General features: G+C 47.3%; 1 protein-coding gene across 1 annotated transcript; it reads right to left on the reverse strand.

The window, feature by feature from the left end:
- Nucleotides 1–3,586: 3,586 nt before the first annotated feature.
- LOC123066764 (protein STRICTOSIDINE SYNTHASE-LIKE 10) lies at nucleotides 3,587–4,913 on the reverse strand. Its single transcript, XM_044489784.1, has one exon. The coding sequence runs from the start codon at nucleotides 4,772–4,774 to the stop codon at nucleotides 3,737–3,739; it is 1,038 nt and encodes a 345-aa protein (XP_044345719.1). The 5' UTR covers nucleotides 4,775–4,913; the 3' UTR covers nucleotides 3,587–3,736.
- Between the last annotated feature and the right edge of the window lie 13,579 nt (nucleotides 4,914–18,492).

The following is an 18,492-nucleotide window of genomic DNA, read 5'->3' on the forward strand; positions in this document are numbered from 1 at the left end:
CGTTGTCGGCCGTGCCTCCCATGGTTCCTCTCCAAGCATCGGGTCGTCTCGTGTGCTTACTTTCACAGAGTATTTTTTTTGGAGCGGGGAGATAACTATAGTGAGCATGAAAAACATCATATGGCATGTTCATTCATGTAAATTTTTATGCTTTTGAAATTCTTGCCTTGAAGTATCTCTACCTACTCTTATAGTCTTTCCCGACAAGTCTTGTTGCAAAGAGTATTACTTGTCTACAAATATGAAGGAACTTTTCCGATGCCAAAAAGTGCAGGTGCATGTAAAACTGAACAAATGATGGCAAAAAGAAAATACATCTTTCGGTCAGCCGGCCGGCGCCAGTTATGTTTCTACTTCTTCCAATATCAACTCAAACCAATGGAAATATTACTTATATTTGCGGAACTTGTAACATGACAATAGTTTCCGAACTTATAAGGTTAGAACTGAATAAGACATGCACATATTACTTATATTTCTGAAGATTTAGCTCTAACGTTTCAGATTTTCTATTAGTGAGTAGTGACCGACCGATAACTTTGCATTCATTGTTCCCAGCAGCATCATGTGCGTTATAAAATTGCATATTTCAAGAAACTTGCACGTTCATATTTTTGCAATGACAACTTTGTGGTCTCTTGCAATGAAACGGATTAATGTGTATATATGGGACACATTTGATCATTCGAAAATCATGATAAAAATACTGCACGCCGTTCTGAATAGGAATTCATGAAAAGATCCTATTATTCTCTGATATCATTGCCAACAAAAAAAATTGAATTTATTAATTATTAAAAGTGCTAGAACGTGCAGAGGCACGGGTTGACAACTAATAGTTATATACTCAAAGGCATTAACTCAAAGTCTCCAGACCAAGTTAATGTGGTTATTGTCTTAATCAGGGAGTATGTTTTCCTGAGCTATACAAATTAGAGACCAAAACAATAGCAAAAGTGTTTGAAAAAGTAGTTATGTTGAAGATCATTACCAAAAAAAGTAAAAGTCTGTAGACCACATTATTAAAAATTCATTTTTTAGAACATCGATTTCTAATTATTCATCTCCAAAGCGAAAAATTTGCGGTGACGTCCGACAACCGCCACGTGGCCGTGCTGCAACTAGCACACAAATAAATATCGAGGGTGTTGACACTTTGCGTAGTCAACCATTAGTTGATATCTACTTATGTTTAGTAGATACTCTCTCCGTTCGTAAATATAAGTCATTTTATAAATTTCAATATGAAATACATATAGAGCAAAATAAATGAATCCCACTCTAAAAGATGTCTATATACATCTCTATGTAGTCCCTAGGGAAATATCTAAAATGAATAATGCTTAGAAATGTAGGGAGTAATATTAAGGGTCTTGACACACTTATACATTATGTCATTAGGTGGTCTATGGATCTAGATATAATTTTTATTAGTTTTCATGTCTGTTGTACTACCATAAGTAAAGATGACTCTTACGAAAAAGATGGCGTTGATTTGTGGAGTGACAAAGCATCCCCCAATAGTCAACAATATGGATGGCATTGATTTATTCAATGGCAAAACATCTGCCAATCTACAGCATTGAGCATTTTTTTCCAAGGCAACCAGGACGGAAGGTTGTAGCTTCAATGTTACTGCTACTGCTACTGCTCGTACATTTAATTGATGGGCCAACTAACTATCACACATAGCATGGGCCAGTGGATGACGAGTCAGTCTCTCACATGCGATGCATCATGCCTGAGGCCCATTGAAAAATTCTGGTGGAAGGCAAGACGCACAGCACAAAGTTTAGTCCCACCCCGCCGAGGCAAGGAGGTAGAGACCACCTTATAAGGTGGATCTAAAGTTGTCTTCTAGAATACAGGAAATTGATAGAGCATTGATGTACGCACACATTAGCGCGTGCGCTCGCGTGATTATACGCCTGGACTTAGGACGCTTGGCGCGGCGCTTTCCGTTTCTTTTTGTTGTTTCCTTTTTATGTATGTAAACACATGCACCTGTTTATCTAACAATACACAGTCTTGCTTTTCATGTAGGATCCATTATAGTGTGTGCCCATTCCTCTGGTTGATGAATATTAGCATGACAATTGCTAATATTCTATGGTAGATCCAAAGGAAAAAACCCAAGCGCAACCTAAAGGAGGCCCATGAAACCATAGATCCTAGAGGCGACCCAAGAAAAAGAAGGAGCACACACCCCAGACTCAACCGACATCGGGGGTTTGCTCCCCTCTGTCGACTGCTCCGGCGACAGGGAGGGAAGTGAACATCGGGAACTTGTTTTTGCGTGTGTACAATAGTCTAGGTGTCATACTTGGCTCTTTGGATGTCCATGGCTTCGTCCCCAACTGTAGCGATTATAGCGGCAAATAAGTTCCCTCGATATCTCGTATCAAACCAGTGGTTTTCTCAACTATCCGTGTTTGATATGGAGACCAAACCACATACGTACAGTAAGTTGCACGGATTTCCTTTGCATCGATCGAAATTTAAACTTGTTGCAATCCCGGTCAGCAGAGCAACACGACTACTTCACTCACACACTCACACACACATATGCTGCACGACCTAACTCCAATTATACAAGGCCTGCTAGGACACTTCCGCGTGCTACACGCCTTCGACAACACCAAAGCCCGCGTCAAGGGTATCGACGGCGATTTGGACACAATCCCCGCCATCATCCACAACCCACCCGAGTCCCTTCCCCTCGACAACACACCAACTCTTCACCATAGTCACCACGAGTTCTCCGTCCCGGTCATCAATCTCACCGGCCTCGCGACGCCGTCCTGACGAGCCTCGGCGACCGGCGAGATAAAGGTGACCGCGGAGATGGTGGGTTTCTTATGTGTGACGCCGGACTCGGCCATGTCCGAAACGCTCGCGGCGGTGCGGCGCTTCAACGAGGGTCGGGGGAGGCCAGGGCGCCGCCGTACAAAGGCCGGGAAATATTATACTAGTAACGATTGTCATCAAGCAATAGTATATGTCGATCGAGTTTGATCTATCCAGTGACTATACTAGAATGACACAATCAAAAGCTGTTTGGGTGTGGTCACCGTACGTTCTTGTAGACAACGGCAGATGTCCCCGTGCCGGCCGACGTTGTAGCATGCGAGGTCCCCGTACACGGCGGACCTGGCTGATGGACGAAAGTAAGTAGTGCTCGTTGAAGTTGATCGAGATGCCAGAGAGCCAGCACGGGTATAGTTTGATGGATGCTTGGGCCTTTCGTTGGCCGACGAGGTGACCGAAACCTAGCTAGACGGATAGCAGTGTCATACCCACTATCGATCATATGGCAGAAGGCCACAACAAATGCTGCATCATTGGTGAGTCTAGTGCTTCTTCTATACGTAGTTTTTCGCGCCTTGCTTCTTACAGAACATGATAGAATTTAGCTTTTATACACGTTAATATGCAGGAAAGAACAAATAATTATTTGCTGATAGAAAATGTGTATTACAATAGTCCATGAGTGCATGGTGCGTCCCTGCTCTATCACTAGCAATAGCATGCAGGATGGCTCTTGACAAGAACAACTTCTATAGATAGAATTTAGCTTTTATAAATATTAATATGGAGGAAAGAACAAATAATTATTTGCTGGTAGAAAATCTGGATTACAATAGTCCGTCTGACAAAAAAAAACAAATGGAAAATTACATTAGGTGGTAAGAACAAGAAACAAAAAGGCATCCGATGCATCTACTATAATAGTTCTCTACTTGCGCTTAACAACGCCGACATAAGGAAGCTCTACCGAACCCAAGTAGATCTTGCCATTGCTTCTCTCCATAATCTCGGTGGGCCTCACCTTCTTTGGCCCTCTCATCTCCTCGACTATGTTCCCATCATTACCGACCCTGACAGCGAGACGATGACTATCACGACCAAAGGGCAACTCATTCTTCTCGCGGTGCAACGCCACCCAATAGCCTCCTTTGGTGTCGGGCCTCACGTTATCTGGATAGCCGGGCAGGTCGGCAAAAGGCTCGGATGTGCCTGCGTTGACCCCTTTGATCCAGTGCCTCAGTAGCTTGCATGGTCCAGTAGATGCGACCACGAGGTGGGTGCGGTCGGCGCTGAGCGCGACGCCGTTGGGGTACGTCATGCCCGCCTGGAGCAGCGTGACATCCGATGTCCGTGGGTCGTAGCTCATGAGGCGGCCCGTCGAGTCTCCTGTGCGAGTGACCATCTCATGCTGCGACCTTTGATAGTTCATCGAGCTATCGGTGAAGTAGACCTTTCCCGTAACTTGATCAACGTCAACACCGTTGGTGAAGCGCAGAGGATAACCGTCAACCTGGTTGACCAACACGGTGGCCTCCCCGCCGCCCGGCGCTACCCGCATCAGCCCCTTGTACGCGTCGGCCACGTAGAGGTCGCCCGATTTCTCGTCGAACCGTAGGCCAAGCGGGCGGCCGCAGCGGCTCTCCCTGGCATTCTCAGTCTCCGAGCTGAACTTGGACGGCGTGCATGTCTTGCTATCATACCCGGGTCCATATGCATAGGTAGTCCATCCTAGCTTTTCGCCGTTCCACTTGAGGATCCGGCCGTCTGAGACGCCGCTGTAGGGTCCCTGGCCCAGTCCGTCGAAGGCGACGCTCTCCGGCCCTTTGACCGTCCCTCGCGGCAGCGGCAGCTGTTGGCTTCGTGAGGCATCGAAGCTAGTGGCGGCTAAGGCCCCGGGCATGAGGAGAAGGACGAGGATGATCAGCGTGACGGTGGTCTTGAGGAGGCGGCTCATGCTGCACCCCATGTTTTTGTCGATCTGCTTCTGCTAGCTTCTATCGCTGGCTCTTGGATGGATGGATCTGGCGTACTTACGTGTTGTTGGACTCTTGGTTAATTAGCACCTGCGCTTGATGGCTTGGTTTGATGATGGAGAGATCCAAGCTGGAGGCTGCACTTATATAGCAAGTAGCACTGATCCATCGAGAAGTAGCACTAGTCCGAGTCGGCGTGTGGTACAGCCGGAGGCCGAGTGGGTTTCGATCCTACCTCTTGTAGGAAAACCGTTTCTGCTACGCACGCTCGTGGATCGATCGAGCAAAAAAAAAAAAAAAGGTGGCCGGTGTACGTGCGTGTTGTTCGCTAGCACCTGGTACAGTACAACCGTACAAGCTACCTTCACGTGTACCGTGCACGGGAGCAGAAGAATCGATCCACCTGCTAGCCTGCTTGCTTCGGAGGCTAGCTTGCACGTACAGCTTGTTGCCTCCATCGTCGTCATCGTGGCCGGAAGTACTCGCAGTTAGGTACTCCCTCCGTCACATAATATAAGACGTTTTTTGACATCAATGTAGAGTCAAAAAGCCTCTTACATTATGGGACGGAGGGAGTATTTTTTTCTGCCGGCGCACAACTCTGTCATTTCTTGTTTCGACAAAATCTGGTTACTAAAGATTTCCATGAGCTTTATTTGCAGTGAGGTATGCATCACTGTCTCGATATCGCAACTGTGATGCAACTTAGCATTGTCGAGTCATATCATTTAGTGTGATTTTAGTTACAACATGACAATATTAGGGTATGCAGTGGCAATGCCAAAGTCAGACTAGTCTTGTTTTCTTTCTTCCACAAATTTAGATGTTCGAAGTGAAAATATATTTATTGCCAATTGTAGGGTATGCCGTACGTGGTGAATCTTATGCTGGCCATCATGCCATGGCAAGTTATAGGGTTCAATGTAAAATGACTCGTTGTTTTCCTCTCGTCCCTGCGGCTCTAGAACCCTAGCCGCCGCCAGGGAGGCCGATCTTCCAACGTTGTTCTCTGGCGGCTCCCCTCCGGTGGTGAGGGGGGTCGTCGGATTCTGTGGATTGTTTTTTACTCCCTTGTAGTCTAGGTTTTTAGGTTGTTCATTGTTTTTGCTTCGACGGCAATGATGACATCGCTGAATAAAGATTATCCGGATCCTTCCCTGACGAGGCCGTCGATCCTATGGTTGGGGATGGATTTGGAAATCAATCTGTTGAAACAAGGATGGCGTGGCGGCGACGGCCTCCTCGTGGTAGGCCTGTGTCCTTGGGCTCCGCCGTTGCGTCGGCGCTTGCTCCAGCGTCGGCGCGGAGCTTGGGAGGTAGTCAAGGAGCGGATGCAGATTGTGGTCTGCATGGACAACATCTGGAACCCACCGTAAGATAGCTGCGACAATGGGCGGTCATTTGATACCAAGGGAGATGTTTGCTCAAGAACCCACTGTAAGATAGCTGCGACAATGTGTGTCCATTTCTGATTCCAGAACATACTTCATGTGCCCTTTGAGATTTTGAATTTTATGGGTTGGCCCTCTCGATTGGAGTGCACTACTGATGTTCTGCTCACCTTCGTCCGTCCTGGCCAGGTTGACAATTTTGGGCTATCCATAGTATATGCAAATATTACACGCTTATACCTCGGCTTCCCCGCAACACAATGACAATGGTTTGGCTGCAACCAAGGTGGTAATGCCTACCACATCTCCGGTTCTTGTAAGTCCTTGTTCTCCGTGTCTCTGTGCCCCTGTTCAACTTGTTCTTCTTATTCCTCGCAGCGCGATACCAATGGATTGGCTGAAAATTGTGGTTCTGGCTCTCGAGCCGTGGCCGGTTGTGTTGCTGGCCGTCGAGCCTATCATTCATGGATTTATTATGTGGTCTTGTTGTCTGTCATGGTGGTCTTTTGGCCACCACAATCTTTTGATTGTGGTGATTTTACTTTTTTTTCATGTCTTTACGTGAGTTCCTTAACTTGCTAAGAACAGAAAGTCTATTGTTCACTATATTGAATGTGTGGTGGTGGTCTTCCGGTTCTCCCTTCCCTTGATCCCTCTCCCCTCCTCTCCTTCCTTCTCTCAGATTGCCTTATTTATTCATTTGTTTGATTCCGAACATCAGGTGCCCTCCATGGATGACATCGACAAGGGACATGTTGGAACCCCATGCCCGAGCTGTCGCCCTCGGAGAGGACATCGTCTAGTCCGATCTCACGCCCAGCACCAGTGAACCATACCAGGTCAGCATATGTGTTCTATCAAAATGAAGAAGCCTGGTGCTTAATACGTCTCCAACGTATCTATAATTTTTGATTGTTTCATGCTATTATAGTATCAACCTTGGATGTTTTATATGAAATTATATATCATTTTTTGGGACGAACCTATTAACTTAGTGCCAAGTGTCAGTTTCTGTTTTTTGCCTGTTTTTGGTTTTTCAGGAAATCGGTACCAAACGAAGTTCAAATACCCCGAAACTTTTTGACGATTTCTTTCTAGACAAGAGAGACCCTGCAAGCTTCGGGATGAGACCGGATGTGCAACGAGGAGACAGCAAGGCACTTGGGCGCGTCCAAGTACCTTGTGGGCCCCTCATGGCTCCGACTAAGTCATCCCACACTCGCCTGGGGAAGGTGCACAGGATGATGGGCATCGCGGTGGGCGACGACGGTGGCTCGATGACGGTTTTGGCCCTGTAGGTGGACGAGAGGTGGAGTCTCCGGTTCGTCATAGAGGCGCACGGACCGTGGCAGCTTGCGATGCCGCACTTCGCGCATGGCGACTGCACCAATGAACTACTCGAGATTAGTTGGTATAAACCCATAAAGCCTGTAACCATTCCTAAACAGCTTATATTTAGTTCTTGTATCATTATTAAGGGCATAATATCTTAAGCTTCAAGTTAACATGGGCAAGCATAAATGGTACTTAGATAGATGATATTAGTCTAGAGTACATGTAAGAAACACGATCCTTACTCTATGACATACGTGGACACCCTCGAAGGCTAGATGAAAATGTATCAGACTGAGAATTTAAAGAATATATTAAATCATGCCTTAATGATGTGGAATTTCTAATACTGATGAGCCTGAACCTTGGGCGACCATGGGCCAATTACATGGGAAAGACCCATGAATAAATCACTATTTGAAATAGCTTTTTTTGCAATATCAATATGATACAAATAATAGGATTAGATGGGTTGCAAGTGTTTATTATAAAAAAAGATGAGTTTCAAGGATTCTAAATGAAAGAATTTGAACCACGAATTTGGCAGCAAATTTCTTGCCACTTCCTACGTGCTAGAGTTCAGGATGGATCACATATTAAGAGACATCTAGCAAACAGCAGCCACGAACAAGGTACAGGAGCCCGGGCATATTGTTGCACTCGTGTTCTGTTCAAGGTGGGTGGTGGTGAGAGCGTTGCACATGTACTTACCAGCACCAGCAGCAGCCCGAACATAACGGCGGCCCGTCCGCCGGGCCTAGGGTTGGATGTTGTGAAAATGGACCACCCATAGTCACCACAGCCTGCAATCCGGCGTGGAGAGATCGAGGCAAACGAGGAGTATGGGACCTCCACAACCAGCAAGAATTACAGAAGGGGGCAGCCGAGTGCCATCGCCATGAATCTGCCGCCAATGGTCTGAGGTCGCAATTTTACGACTCTGGAGCGATGTTTCTATTGGGCCATCCAATCTGCTGGTCAGGTGTCACGGCCCAGTGCACGAGAGAGCTCCCAATACGGTTTGCGGAGCAGCGGCCCTGATTACGGTAGTCGGTTGTTTCGCACGGCGGGTTATGCGCGAGTGAGGCGCAAGTGGTGCTGTGGACGACTTGTGGATCTGGTGCGTTTGTTCATGGATCCGACGGTTGACAATGTTGAATCGCTGTGAGTGGGCGTAGCTAGCTTAGTTTTACTGTTTAGTAATACGTAGTAATACGCACGTTTTAGTATTTGAGTTGTCTTTGAGTTGTATCAAAACTTGGGGAACACCGTCTATGTCACAGTTACCTAATTTTAGCTGTTTTATTAATCAAGTCAAAACCATTCTCGGCAACAAAGATTTGCAGGTTCAGAGATATCTGTGACGTGCCTGAGACACGGGATGAGAAGGAGATTTAGTTATAGACATCTTACTTAATACGAGGCACACAATTTTCAGCCCTTTATTATTGCTTCTTTGTTTTTGAGGCATACATTAATTTGTGCTACATGTTCGCGTTGACCCTGGTGGCCTTTTATCTTGGCTTCACCCCTGCTCCATGCTGTTTGTGCGCTAGAGCGGTAAGTGCGAGAGGTCTCGTGAACCATCTTGGTCGATCAGGAGCGGCGTGGGCATCTTTAGTAACCGGCGCGTCGCCGAAGCTCCCCTGCTCCCCTTAGATGCAGATGAGGTATTTGTCAAATAGATAGGGAGGGAAGGAGGAAGAAGATGGTTGGTGCTGATGTGTGTGGCCCATCAGTTGTAACTGTCAACTTAATGGTCAAAATAAGCGGAGTTGACTTTTCTGCCACGTTAGCCTTGACGGGTCTGACTCGCCTATCATAAACACGCTTAAATCATCTTAACCGGTCATCAAACGCATCTGTTAATTTTTTGCAAAAATAAATAAATAAATAAATGGGGTAGTCTTTTGCCACTGTTAAGAAAGTGTTGGTTGAGAGGGACACAAACCCCAAGAATGATATGTTTTTAAATACTCGTCCTCCTGGATTCTACCTACTCAGATCTGATCGATTTTCTCCTCTGTTAATGACGAACGATCTTCTAAAACTAACAAGAGCCACATTACAGTCCACGTGTCATTTCGTTCCAGGGATTTTGCACTTGCCTTTTGAGTGCAACGTGGCTATGTAGGCTGACAGAACATGGAAATTGTCATTGTGACTGTTTTTAGTAAGGTTTCCAATGAAAATAAGCAAGACAACTGATGGCAGCTTCTTTGACTACTCCAGGGAAAGCAGCGAAGACAGATGGCATCAACACAACGATGCAGATGTGAATCAAATGGATCACACCGGAAAAAAATATCCATTGCAACCATGCACGCCGAACAAGTACACGGGCCGGTTATTCATCTAGGACACTGTAAAATATGTACGTCTAGCTAGCTAGCCGCTCCTGTCGACACAGCTGGTGCGACGGGTGGCACCGGGCACTCATCGGCGTCCGGAGCCGGGCAGAAGCCGCGGAGGATGCTGTCGCAGTTTGACTCATGGACACAACCGAGCAGCAGGCAACATTCATGGGTGATGAATTCGTCCCCCTTGGCGCCCGAGGAGGCCGCGTTGAAGAACTGCTTTGTGCACCAGTCCGGCACCGCCGCCACCGTCTTCTCACATTGGGCAGCCGCCGGCCGTGTGCCGGCTAAGGCGACCACCAGGAGGAAGGAGGTGCATAGGCAGAGGTAGGACGGCCGGAGCCCGATGGCCATTGTTGGCTAGACTTTTTCTCGATGGAGATTGTTTAACTAGCTAGATCATTAATTAACGACGTAGTGACATATGAATTGGTCGTTGGCGTTTGGCTTTGTTATATAGTAATGTGATTTGATTGACGCATTGATTAACTACTTAGAATTTACTTTGATACTCGAGTAATGATATTCTAACTTTATGCCGTGAGTTATGGTATTCTTAATTTATGGTGTGTATTATGATATTCTTAATTTGTGCCATGAATTATGATATTCTTAATTTATGCCTTGATTGCAGTTTTTCATGAAATGCCATGATTATATTTACATGCACTAATTAATTACTACTAGTTATCCACGGTATGTTGACCAAAATGTGATAATTAAGGATGACCTAAAAATGGTGGTCATATATAGAAGGATGATGATCACATGATTCACCTGGGTTGGCTTGAAGGAGATGAAGCTGCCAAAGTAGGATGGTGGGCTTCGGTTCAGTGACCTGCACTCGTTCAATCTCGCCATGTTGGCAAGACAAGCCTGCAGGTGGCCCCCACAAGCTCCGGAGTCCCCTTTGCACATCTGTTGCAAGCGAAATATTTCCCGTGAGAGGATATTCTTGCTGCCACCCATAAGGCGGACATGAACCACAAATGGCTTAGTATCTTAAAGGACATTGACATTGTTAAAGCGGCATGATTTGGTGAGTTGGATCAGGTGAGCACATAAACGTTCGTCACATGACTCTTCGACTCAAAGGGTTTAATCTCTATGAAGTCGGCCTAGTAGGTGCACACCAATACTCCCTCCATTTCCTTTTTACTTCACATGTTAGGTTCGTACACTAATAGTCGGTGAACATTAGTTTTTGTACATGAATTTGCTTTCTTATACTCGATGAATATTTTTGCAAATACATGTGCAGTTTGAATACACAGTTCACATATCTTGGATAAATGATGAACATCTTTAATGCATGGTACATATTTTAAAATTAATTATGGATTGCATATTTGTTCGTTCAAAGTTTTCTAAAAATTATACATTTTTCTAAAAAAATCACACATTTTTCGAAAGCACTCGTTTATTATTTTATAAAATGACCACGTATTTTTTAAAGTACTTGTAAAATTGAAAAAACGTAAGTATATTTACGAAAAAATCATATAATAGTTAAATAATAATTCGTGCATTATGAAAAAACGAAGTTAAGAAGTTGAGGGAGCGAACTGAAAAAAATCGCTGTGATGTCCAAACTGGTGCGTCAAATTAGGGGCGGAGTCCCTGGCTCGGTCTCCGTCTTTCTTTTGTTGGCAGGTCCTAAATATTAGAGTAGTCATTATGGTATACGACTTCTATTCCAAGTCAGTTTTGTACCCTACCCTAAGTCGGTTTGTACCCTCTTATATACTCTTGTATGCCGCACCAAACAATCAATAAGCAACAGTTTTATTCAGCTTTCATGGTATCAGATACCGGTCTCAGGGTTGAGGGTATGGCTCCGCCTACGCCACCGCCGCCGCCGCCGCCCGGCTACTTCGAGCGTCGGGCCGCGCTCATCGCCAAGGCTGCCAACGCCGCGGCCGCTTCTCTCTCGGCCCTCACCATAGATCCACAAAACTACCCTGCACCCATCCTCGCCGCACCAATATCTCTTGCTGACACAATCTCCAACGTCAGCCCCTACATCCCCATAGTTCTTGATCTCGCCGCCCACAACTACTACCATTGGAGACATCTCTTCGATCTCCACCTCGGCCGCTGCAACCTGCGCTCGCATGTCGCCGCCAACTGTCTTCCCCTCCCCGACGATCCGCAATGGTTGAAAGATGATCTCGCGATCGTCCAGTGGTTCTACACCCGCATCACCACCGAGATCTTCAACATGCTCGACCACGACGGTGCCACCGCTGCCAACATCTGGCACTCCCTCTGTCAGCTCTTCCAAAGCAACACCGACGCTCGGAAAAACGCTCTCCACACCGAGCTTCGCAATATGGTGCAAGGAGACGCCCCGGTGAACCTGTTCTGCCAGCGCGTTAAGACCATTGGTGATGAGCTCCGCGAACTCGGCGATACAGTCAGCGACTCACAGCTAATCAACATCGTCGTCGTCGGCCTCAGCGAAGACTTTGACAAGCAAGCCTCGTTTATACCGATGATACGGCCTCCTCCTACCTTCGCTGAAGTTCGTTCCCTGCTACAACTCGCGGCGGAAACACAAGCTTGCAAGGACTCTCGCCCCAAGGTCTTTCATGCTGCGGCTCGTCCTCCTCCGCCGTCTACACCTGCACCGCCTTCGATGCCGGCTCCTGCCGCCGGGTCGTCCGCATCATCATCTGCTCAACCGCCCCCAGGGTGGCGTCCTAGTCCAAACTACCGCGGCAAAAACCCTATCTACAGGCCACCATCGACTCGTTCGGTTCCACCTACGACATCACCAGCACCGAGTCTTGCACCACCCACCAGTGCTCCATCTACGGTTGCATGGCGGCCTCCTGATGATCCTTGGACAGGGCTCGTTCAGGCATGGCCCATGCCCTGGTCCGCTCCGTCCGCCCTCGGTGCTCCGCCGGCATACTCAGGTGCCTGGCAACCCGGCCTTCGGCCGCCTACTGGTGCTCCCGGGTTCTCAACCCCCGACAGTCGGCCAATGCCTATCACGCCGCCCTGACGTATGCTCCTTATGGTCATTACACCACCAACGGTGGCGCCTACTACACACCTCAGCCGGCCCTGCTCCCAACGCCACCACCACCACAGCCGGCCAATGCCTCTCACGCCGTCCTGATGTATGCTCCTTATGGTCATTACTCCACCGACAGCGGCACCTACTACACTCCCCAGCCGGCCCTACTGCCTTCACCATCGTATCCGCCGGCACTGCTCCCGACGCCACCCTCACCTGCGACGCCGAGCTGGGATCAAGCTGCTTTTCTCCAGGCCATGAATAACTTTGCTGCACAAGGAAACTCAGGTACGGATTGGATCTTTGATTCAGGGGCCTCTAGTCATATGTCTGCATCTAGTAATTGGTTATCATCTTGCACTAAATCTCCTTTCCCTTCCATTACCCTTGGATCTAGATCATCTATTCCTATATATTGTGTTGGTCAGGCTCAACTTCCCTCTTCCACTAAACCTCTTTTACTTCGCGATGTTCTAGTTGCACCCGCCCTCATTAAAAATCTTATTTCTGTTCGCTAATTTACTTGCGACAATCTAGTTTCGGCTGAATTTGATCCTTTTGGTTTATCTATGAAGGATTACCTGACCAAGGCCGAGATCGCTCGCTTCAATAGCTCCGGAGATCTTTATTCTCTTAATGGAGTTCCTGCCGCCACCCCTCCAACATCCATGCTGGCCTCCGTCGATCTCTGGCATCGTCGCTTGGGCCATCCCAACCCTGCCGTCTTAGCTTCTATGCTTAGTGAATTTACCATACCATGTAATAGGGATTCTCATAATTCTGTGTTTTGCGAGTCATGTCAATTAGGCAAACATGTGCGTCTTCCCTTTAGTTCCTCTAGTTCTTGTAGCACTTATCCCTTTGAATTAATACATTGTGATTTATGGACCACTCCCATTGCAAGTGTTTCGGGTTTTAAATACTACCTTGTTATCCTAGATGATTTCACTCACTTTGTCTGGACTTTTCCTCTACGCAACAAATTCGAGGTCCATTCTCTTTTTCTTAATTTTCAACTCTATGTGTCTGTTCACTTCTTCCTCCCAATTCGCTTTATCCAATGTGACAATGGTCGCGAATTTTATAACATTAAAAATCGTACTTTCTTCTTACAACATGGCATCCTGCTTAGGTTCTCATGTCCCTACACCTCCCCTCAAAATGGTAAAGCCGAGCGTTCTCTTCGCACCCTCAATGATATAGTTCGCACTCTCCTCATTCAATCATCTATGCCTCTCAAGTTTTGGGCTGAAGCCCTCCACATGGCCACCTTCCTTCTAAATATTCGACCTTCTAAAACTAAACCCAAAAATACACCCTATTATTTCCTCTTTCTTTCCCACCCCGACTAGCGGTTCGTGTTTTCGGCCGTCTCTGTTTTCCCAATGCCTACGCCACTTCTGCAAATAAATTGTCACCACGCTCTATCCCATGTGCTTTTCTCGGCTTCTCTGACGAGCACAAAGGCTATCGCTGTCTCGACCTTCACACCGGACACGTTTATGTCTTTCGTCATGTCATGTTTGTTGAGCACATTTTTCCTTCCTCACAACGCACTCCTACACCATCCAACACCCCTAGCTCCGCAACCACCCCCTCTCCCCGTCCTTTCCAACTATATACTCCCGTACCTGCCGAACACAACATACCACCACCACCATTAACACCCACCATAGCTGATCCCAACCCTAACCTCACCCCACCCGAGATGTCCCCAACACCCTCGACCCCTGCTCCCTCCCCAACACCCCCGGCTCCTACTCCCACTCCACCACCCAGCCCTGCTCCCACTCCACCACCCAGCCCTACTCCTTCGTCCGACTCTTCCGATGCGCCGGACTCACCAGTAACCACCATACCCCCTCGTGCTATTCCTACAGCAGCCCCGGTTAATGATCATCGCATGCGTACTAGGGCCAAATCAGGATTTCATCAACCCCAAGACCGCCTAAACCTTCATACCTCCGTATCTCTCACTTCCCTTCCAAAGAATTACAAAACTGCTCTACTTGATCCCAATTGGGCCGCTGCCATGCAAGAAGAATATAATGCTTTACTTCAAAACAACACCTGGCAACTTGTTCCTCGTCCTCCCAATACAAATGTTGTTTCTGGCAAATGGATTTTTCGCCAAAAGTTCCACTCCGATGGGAGCCTCTCACGATATAAAGCCAGGTGGGTTTGTCGTGGCTTTTCTCAGCAACAAGGAATTTATTACGAAGAAAACTTTTCTCCTGTTGTTAAACCTAGCACCATTCGCACCGTTCTTAGTGTTGTTGTCTCCTCTTCATGGCCTATTCATCAACTTGATGTTAAAAATGCTTTCCTCCATGGTTCCCTTCAAGAAACTGTCTACTGCCAGCAACCTCTGAGTTTTGAAAATCCATCCTTTCCAACTCATGTATGTCTTCTTCAGAAATATCTCTACGGTCTTAAACAGGCCCCACGAGCTTGGTTTCAACGCTTCTACTCCTTCATTCAAAAATAGGCTTCACTCCATCTCTCTCCGACACCTCTCTTTTTGTGTATCATCAAACTTCTGACACTGCCTATTTACTTCTCTATGTAGATGATATCATTCTTACCGCATCCTCTCAAAAGTTCTTAGATCATATTGTCTCTCTTCTTAGATCTGAATTTTCTATGACTGACCTAGGACTCCTTCATCATTTCTTAGGCATTGTTGTTGTTCGAGATTCCTCCAGCCTTTTTCTTTCCCAACGTCAGTATATTCTTGATCTTCTTAATCGTGTTGGTATGCTTGACTGTCAATCATCTCGCACTCCTGTCGATATTAGTTTTAAATTTTCGGCTACCAGTGAACCCTTTTCCGATCCTAATCTCTATCGTAGCCTCACAGGTGCTCTCCAATATCTCACCAGTACTCATCCTGAAATCTCCTTTGCTGTTCAACAAGCATGTCTCTATATGCATGATCCCTGGGTTCCTCACTATAATCATGTTAAACGCATTCTTCGGTATTTAAAAGGAACTCTCAATCATGGTCTCCACCTCAATAATTCTTCTCCAAACTCGCTTACCGCATACTCTAATGCAGATGGGCTGGTTGTCCTGACACTAGAAGGTCCACTTCCGGTTTTTGTGTTTTTCTTGGTCTTCGAAAAGACAGGTTACAGTCTCACGTTCGTCGGCCGAGGCTGAGTATCGCGCCGTGGCACATGCCGTTGCAGATACAATCTGGATTCGGCAGTTACTCTCTGAGCTACACAGGCCTATTGAGCAGGCCACCATTGTCTACTGTGACAACATATCGGCAGTCTACATGACCGGCAATCCAGTTGAACACCGATGCACAAAGCATATTGAGATTGATATTCATTTTGTTCATGAAAAGATTGCTCTTGGTCAGGTTCGGGTGCTTCATGTTCCCTCTACGGCTCAGTTTGCTGACATTTTCACCAAGGCACTGCCTACTAAGCCGTTTCAAGATATCTGTTTCAGTCTCAACGTTGTCGAGCCTGCCGTTGATACTGCGGGGGGATGTTAGAGTAGTCATTATGGTATACGACTTCTAGTCCAATTCAGTTTTGTACCCCTACCCCAAGTCGGTTTGTACCCTCTTATATACTCTTGTATGCCGCACCAAACAATTAATAAGCAACAGTTTTATTCAGCTTTCACTAAATCGAACGTACTACAAACGGATCCGTATAGATCATGGTAGCTATTTAGGTAATAAAAAGTCTATGAAATCAGGTAAACATACCCTTGGTATTGGCGGAACGATACAACATCCTCGTCGTCGTCTTTCTTCTGTTGCCAGGTCCTAAACTTGATTCATGAGCGGAACAATACAACATCATGAAGGGTTCAAGGCCATGGTGTTCGATGTGCCCACGGACGTCTTGACGGACATCATGGCGCGGCTACCCACCAACGCCCGCCGTCGTATCCGCCTCGTCTGCCGTCTATGGCAGGACACCATCAATGAGCGCTCGGCGGTGGACATGCGGAGGCGCGACAGGATCCTCGTCGTTGAGAGCACGGGTTTGTTGGACGGAGTACACTTCCTGTCGCTGGAGGGCAGCCGCGCAGAGCTGTGGCGTGAGCTCGACGACACCACGGCCTGGCGCTACATACGGGTGAACGTGGTCGCCACGTGCAACGGCCTCGTATGCCTCTGCGACGATAGGGAGCCAGGTGGTGCTGTCACGCTGGCTAACCCATCAACCGGCGAGTGTTTAGATTACACTGATCCTCTCTTGGTTTAGCTCTCTGAAGTAGTAGCTTAGGTACAGGAGGTTACAAGAATTGGTAGGAGTTCTTCGGTGCAGGATGAACACAAGAACAAGGGAAAGGGAAAGTAGGTAGCCGCCGGTGCTGTTCGCCGTGACATAGTGTTGCACTTGCAGCTTCATCTAGGGCCATGCAAACAGTCGGCGTATCCGACGATATGTGGCCGGAAACCCTGAATGACCCCCCATAGGGTTGTCGTGAAACGCCGCCAATATGCGTTGTTGTATGGCAGTGCTTCCTCCGAGCCAAATGCGGCTGCGGAATAGAAGGAGCCCCTGGTGCAATGAGAATCTTCCTTTGGGATCGTCGCGGACCGCCAATTGTTCGAGCAGCCGTTGGGCTTGGGGATTACTGTTGTAACTGCTTGCAATATCCTCGAGCCACGCTGGTCTACAACAGGATATGGTTGCTAGTGATTCAGAGAAGTTGGCTCGCGACAGGGCGTCTGCGGCTGAGTTTTCTTTCCCCTTCTTGTAACGGATAGTGTAGTTCAGTCCCAAGAGCTTAGTAAAAGCTCGTTGCTGCCAGGTAGTCGTGAGCCATTGTGTTTCCAAGTGAATAAGGCTGCGTTGATCCGTATGAATTGTGAACTCCGAGTGCTGCAGGTATGGCCTCCATTGGTCGACCGCTACAATGATCGCGAGATATTCTTTCTCATATGTTGATAGGCCTTGGTAGCAAGGGGACAGAGCTTTACTCATGAATGCGATAGGGTGCCCATTCTGATGGAGGACTGCTCCCACTCCTTTATCACTTGCATCGGTCTCAATAGAGAACGACATAGAGAAATCTAGCAGGGCGAGAACGGGGTCCGATATCAATTGCTGCTTGAGAAGTTGGAAAGCTGTGTCGGTGTCGTGTGTCCAAACAAATGGGACCCCATTCTTCCGTAATTGGAATAGGGACCTCGCGATGATGCCAAAATTGCGCACGAATCGGCGGTAGTACCCTGCAAGCCCCAAGAGGCTACGCACTTCCTTGACATTGGCAGGTGTTGTCCAGCGCTGAACTGCTTGGATCTTGGTTGGTTCTGTAGCCACCCCTTGAGCACTGACCACATGCCCCAAATATGCGAGCTGTTGTCGACCAAACGCACACTTGGATCGCTTAACTTTTGAGTGATCACGCCTCAGCAGCTGAAGAACCTCCTTCAGATGTTGCTTGTGATCTTCCAAGGTCTTGCTGAAAACCAGAATGTCGTCAAAGAACACCAAGACACATTTTCTGAGCAGGGGATGCAAGGTAGTGTTCATTGCGCCATTAAATGTTCCTGGTCCACCAGCCAGTCCAGCGCCCATCACCTTGAACTCAAAATGCCCAAAGTGAGTCTGGAATGCTGTTTTAAATTC

The sequence above is a fragment of the Triticum aestivum genome, chromosome 3B, assembly GCF_018294505.1.
Source record: "Triticum aestivum cultivar Chinese Spring chromosome 3B, IWGSC CS RefSeq v2.1, whole genome shotgun sequence".
Classification (NCBI taxonomy): Eukaryota; Viridiplantae; Streptophyta; class Magnoliopsida; order Poales; family Poaceae; genus Triticum; species Triticum aestivum.

Bases quoted from the DNA above. Each gene is read 5' to 3' on its own strand.
- LOC123066764 (XM_044489784.1), bottom strand. From the start codon at position 4,774: ATGGGGTGCAGCATGAGCCGCCTCCTCAAGACCACCGTCACGCTGATC.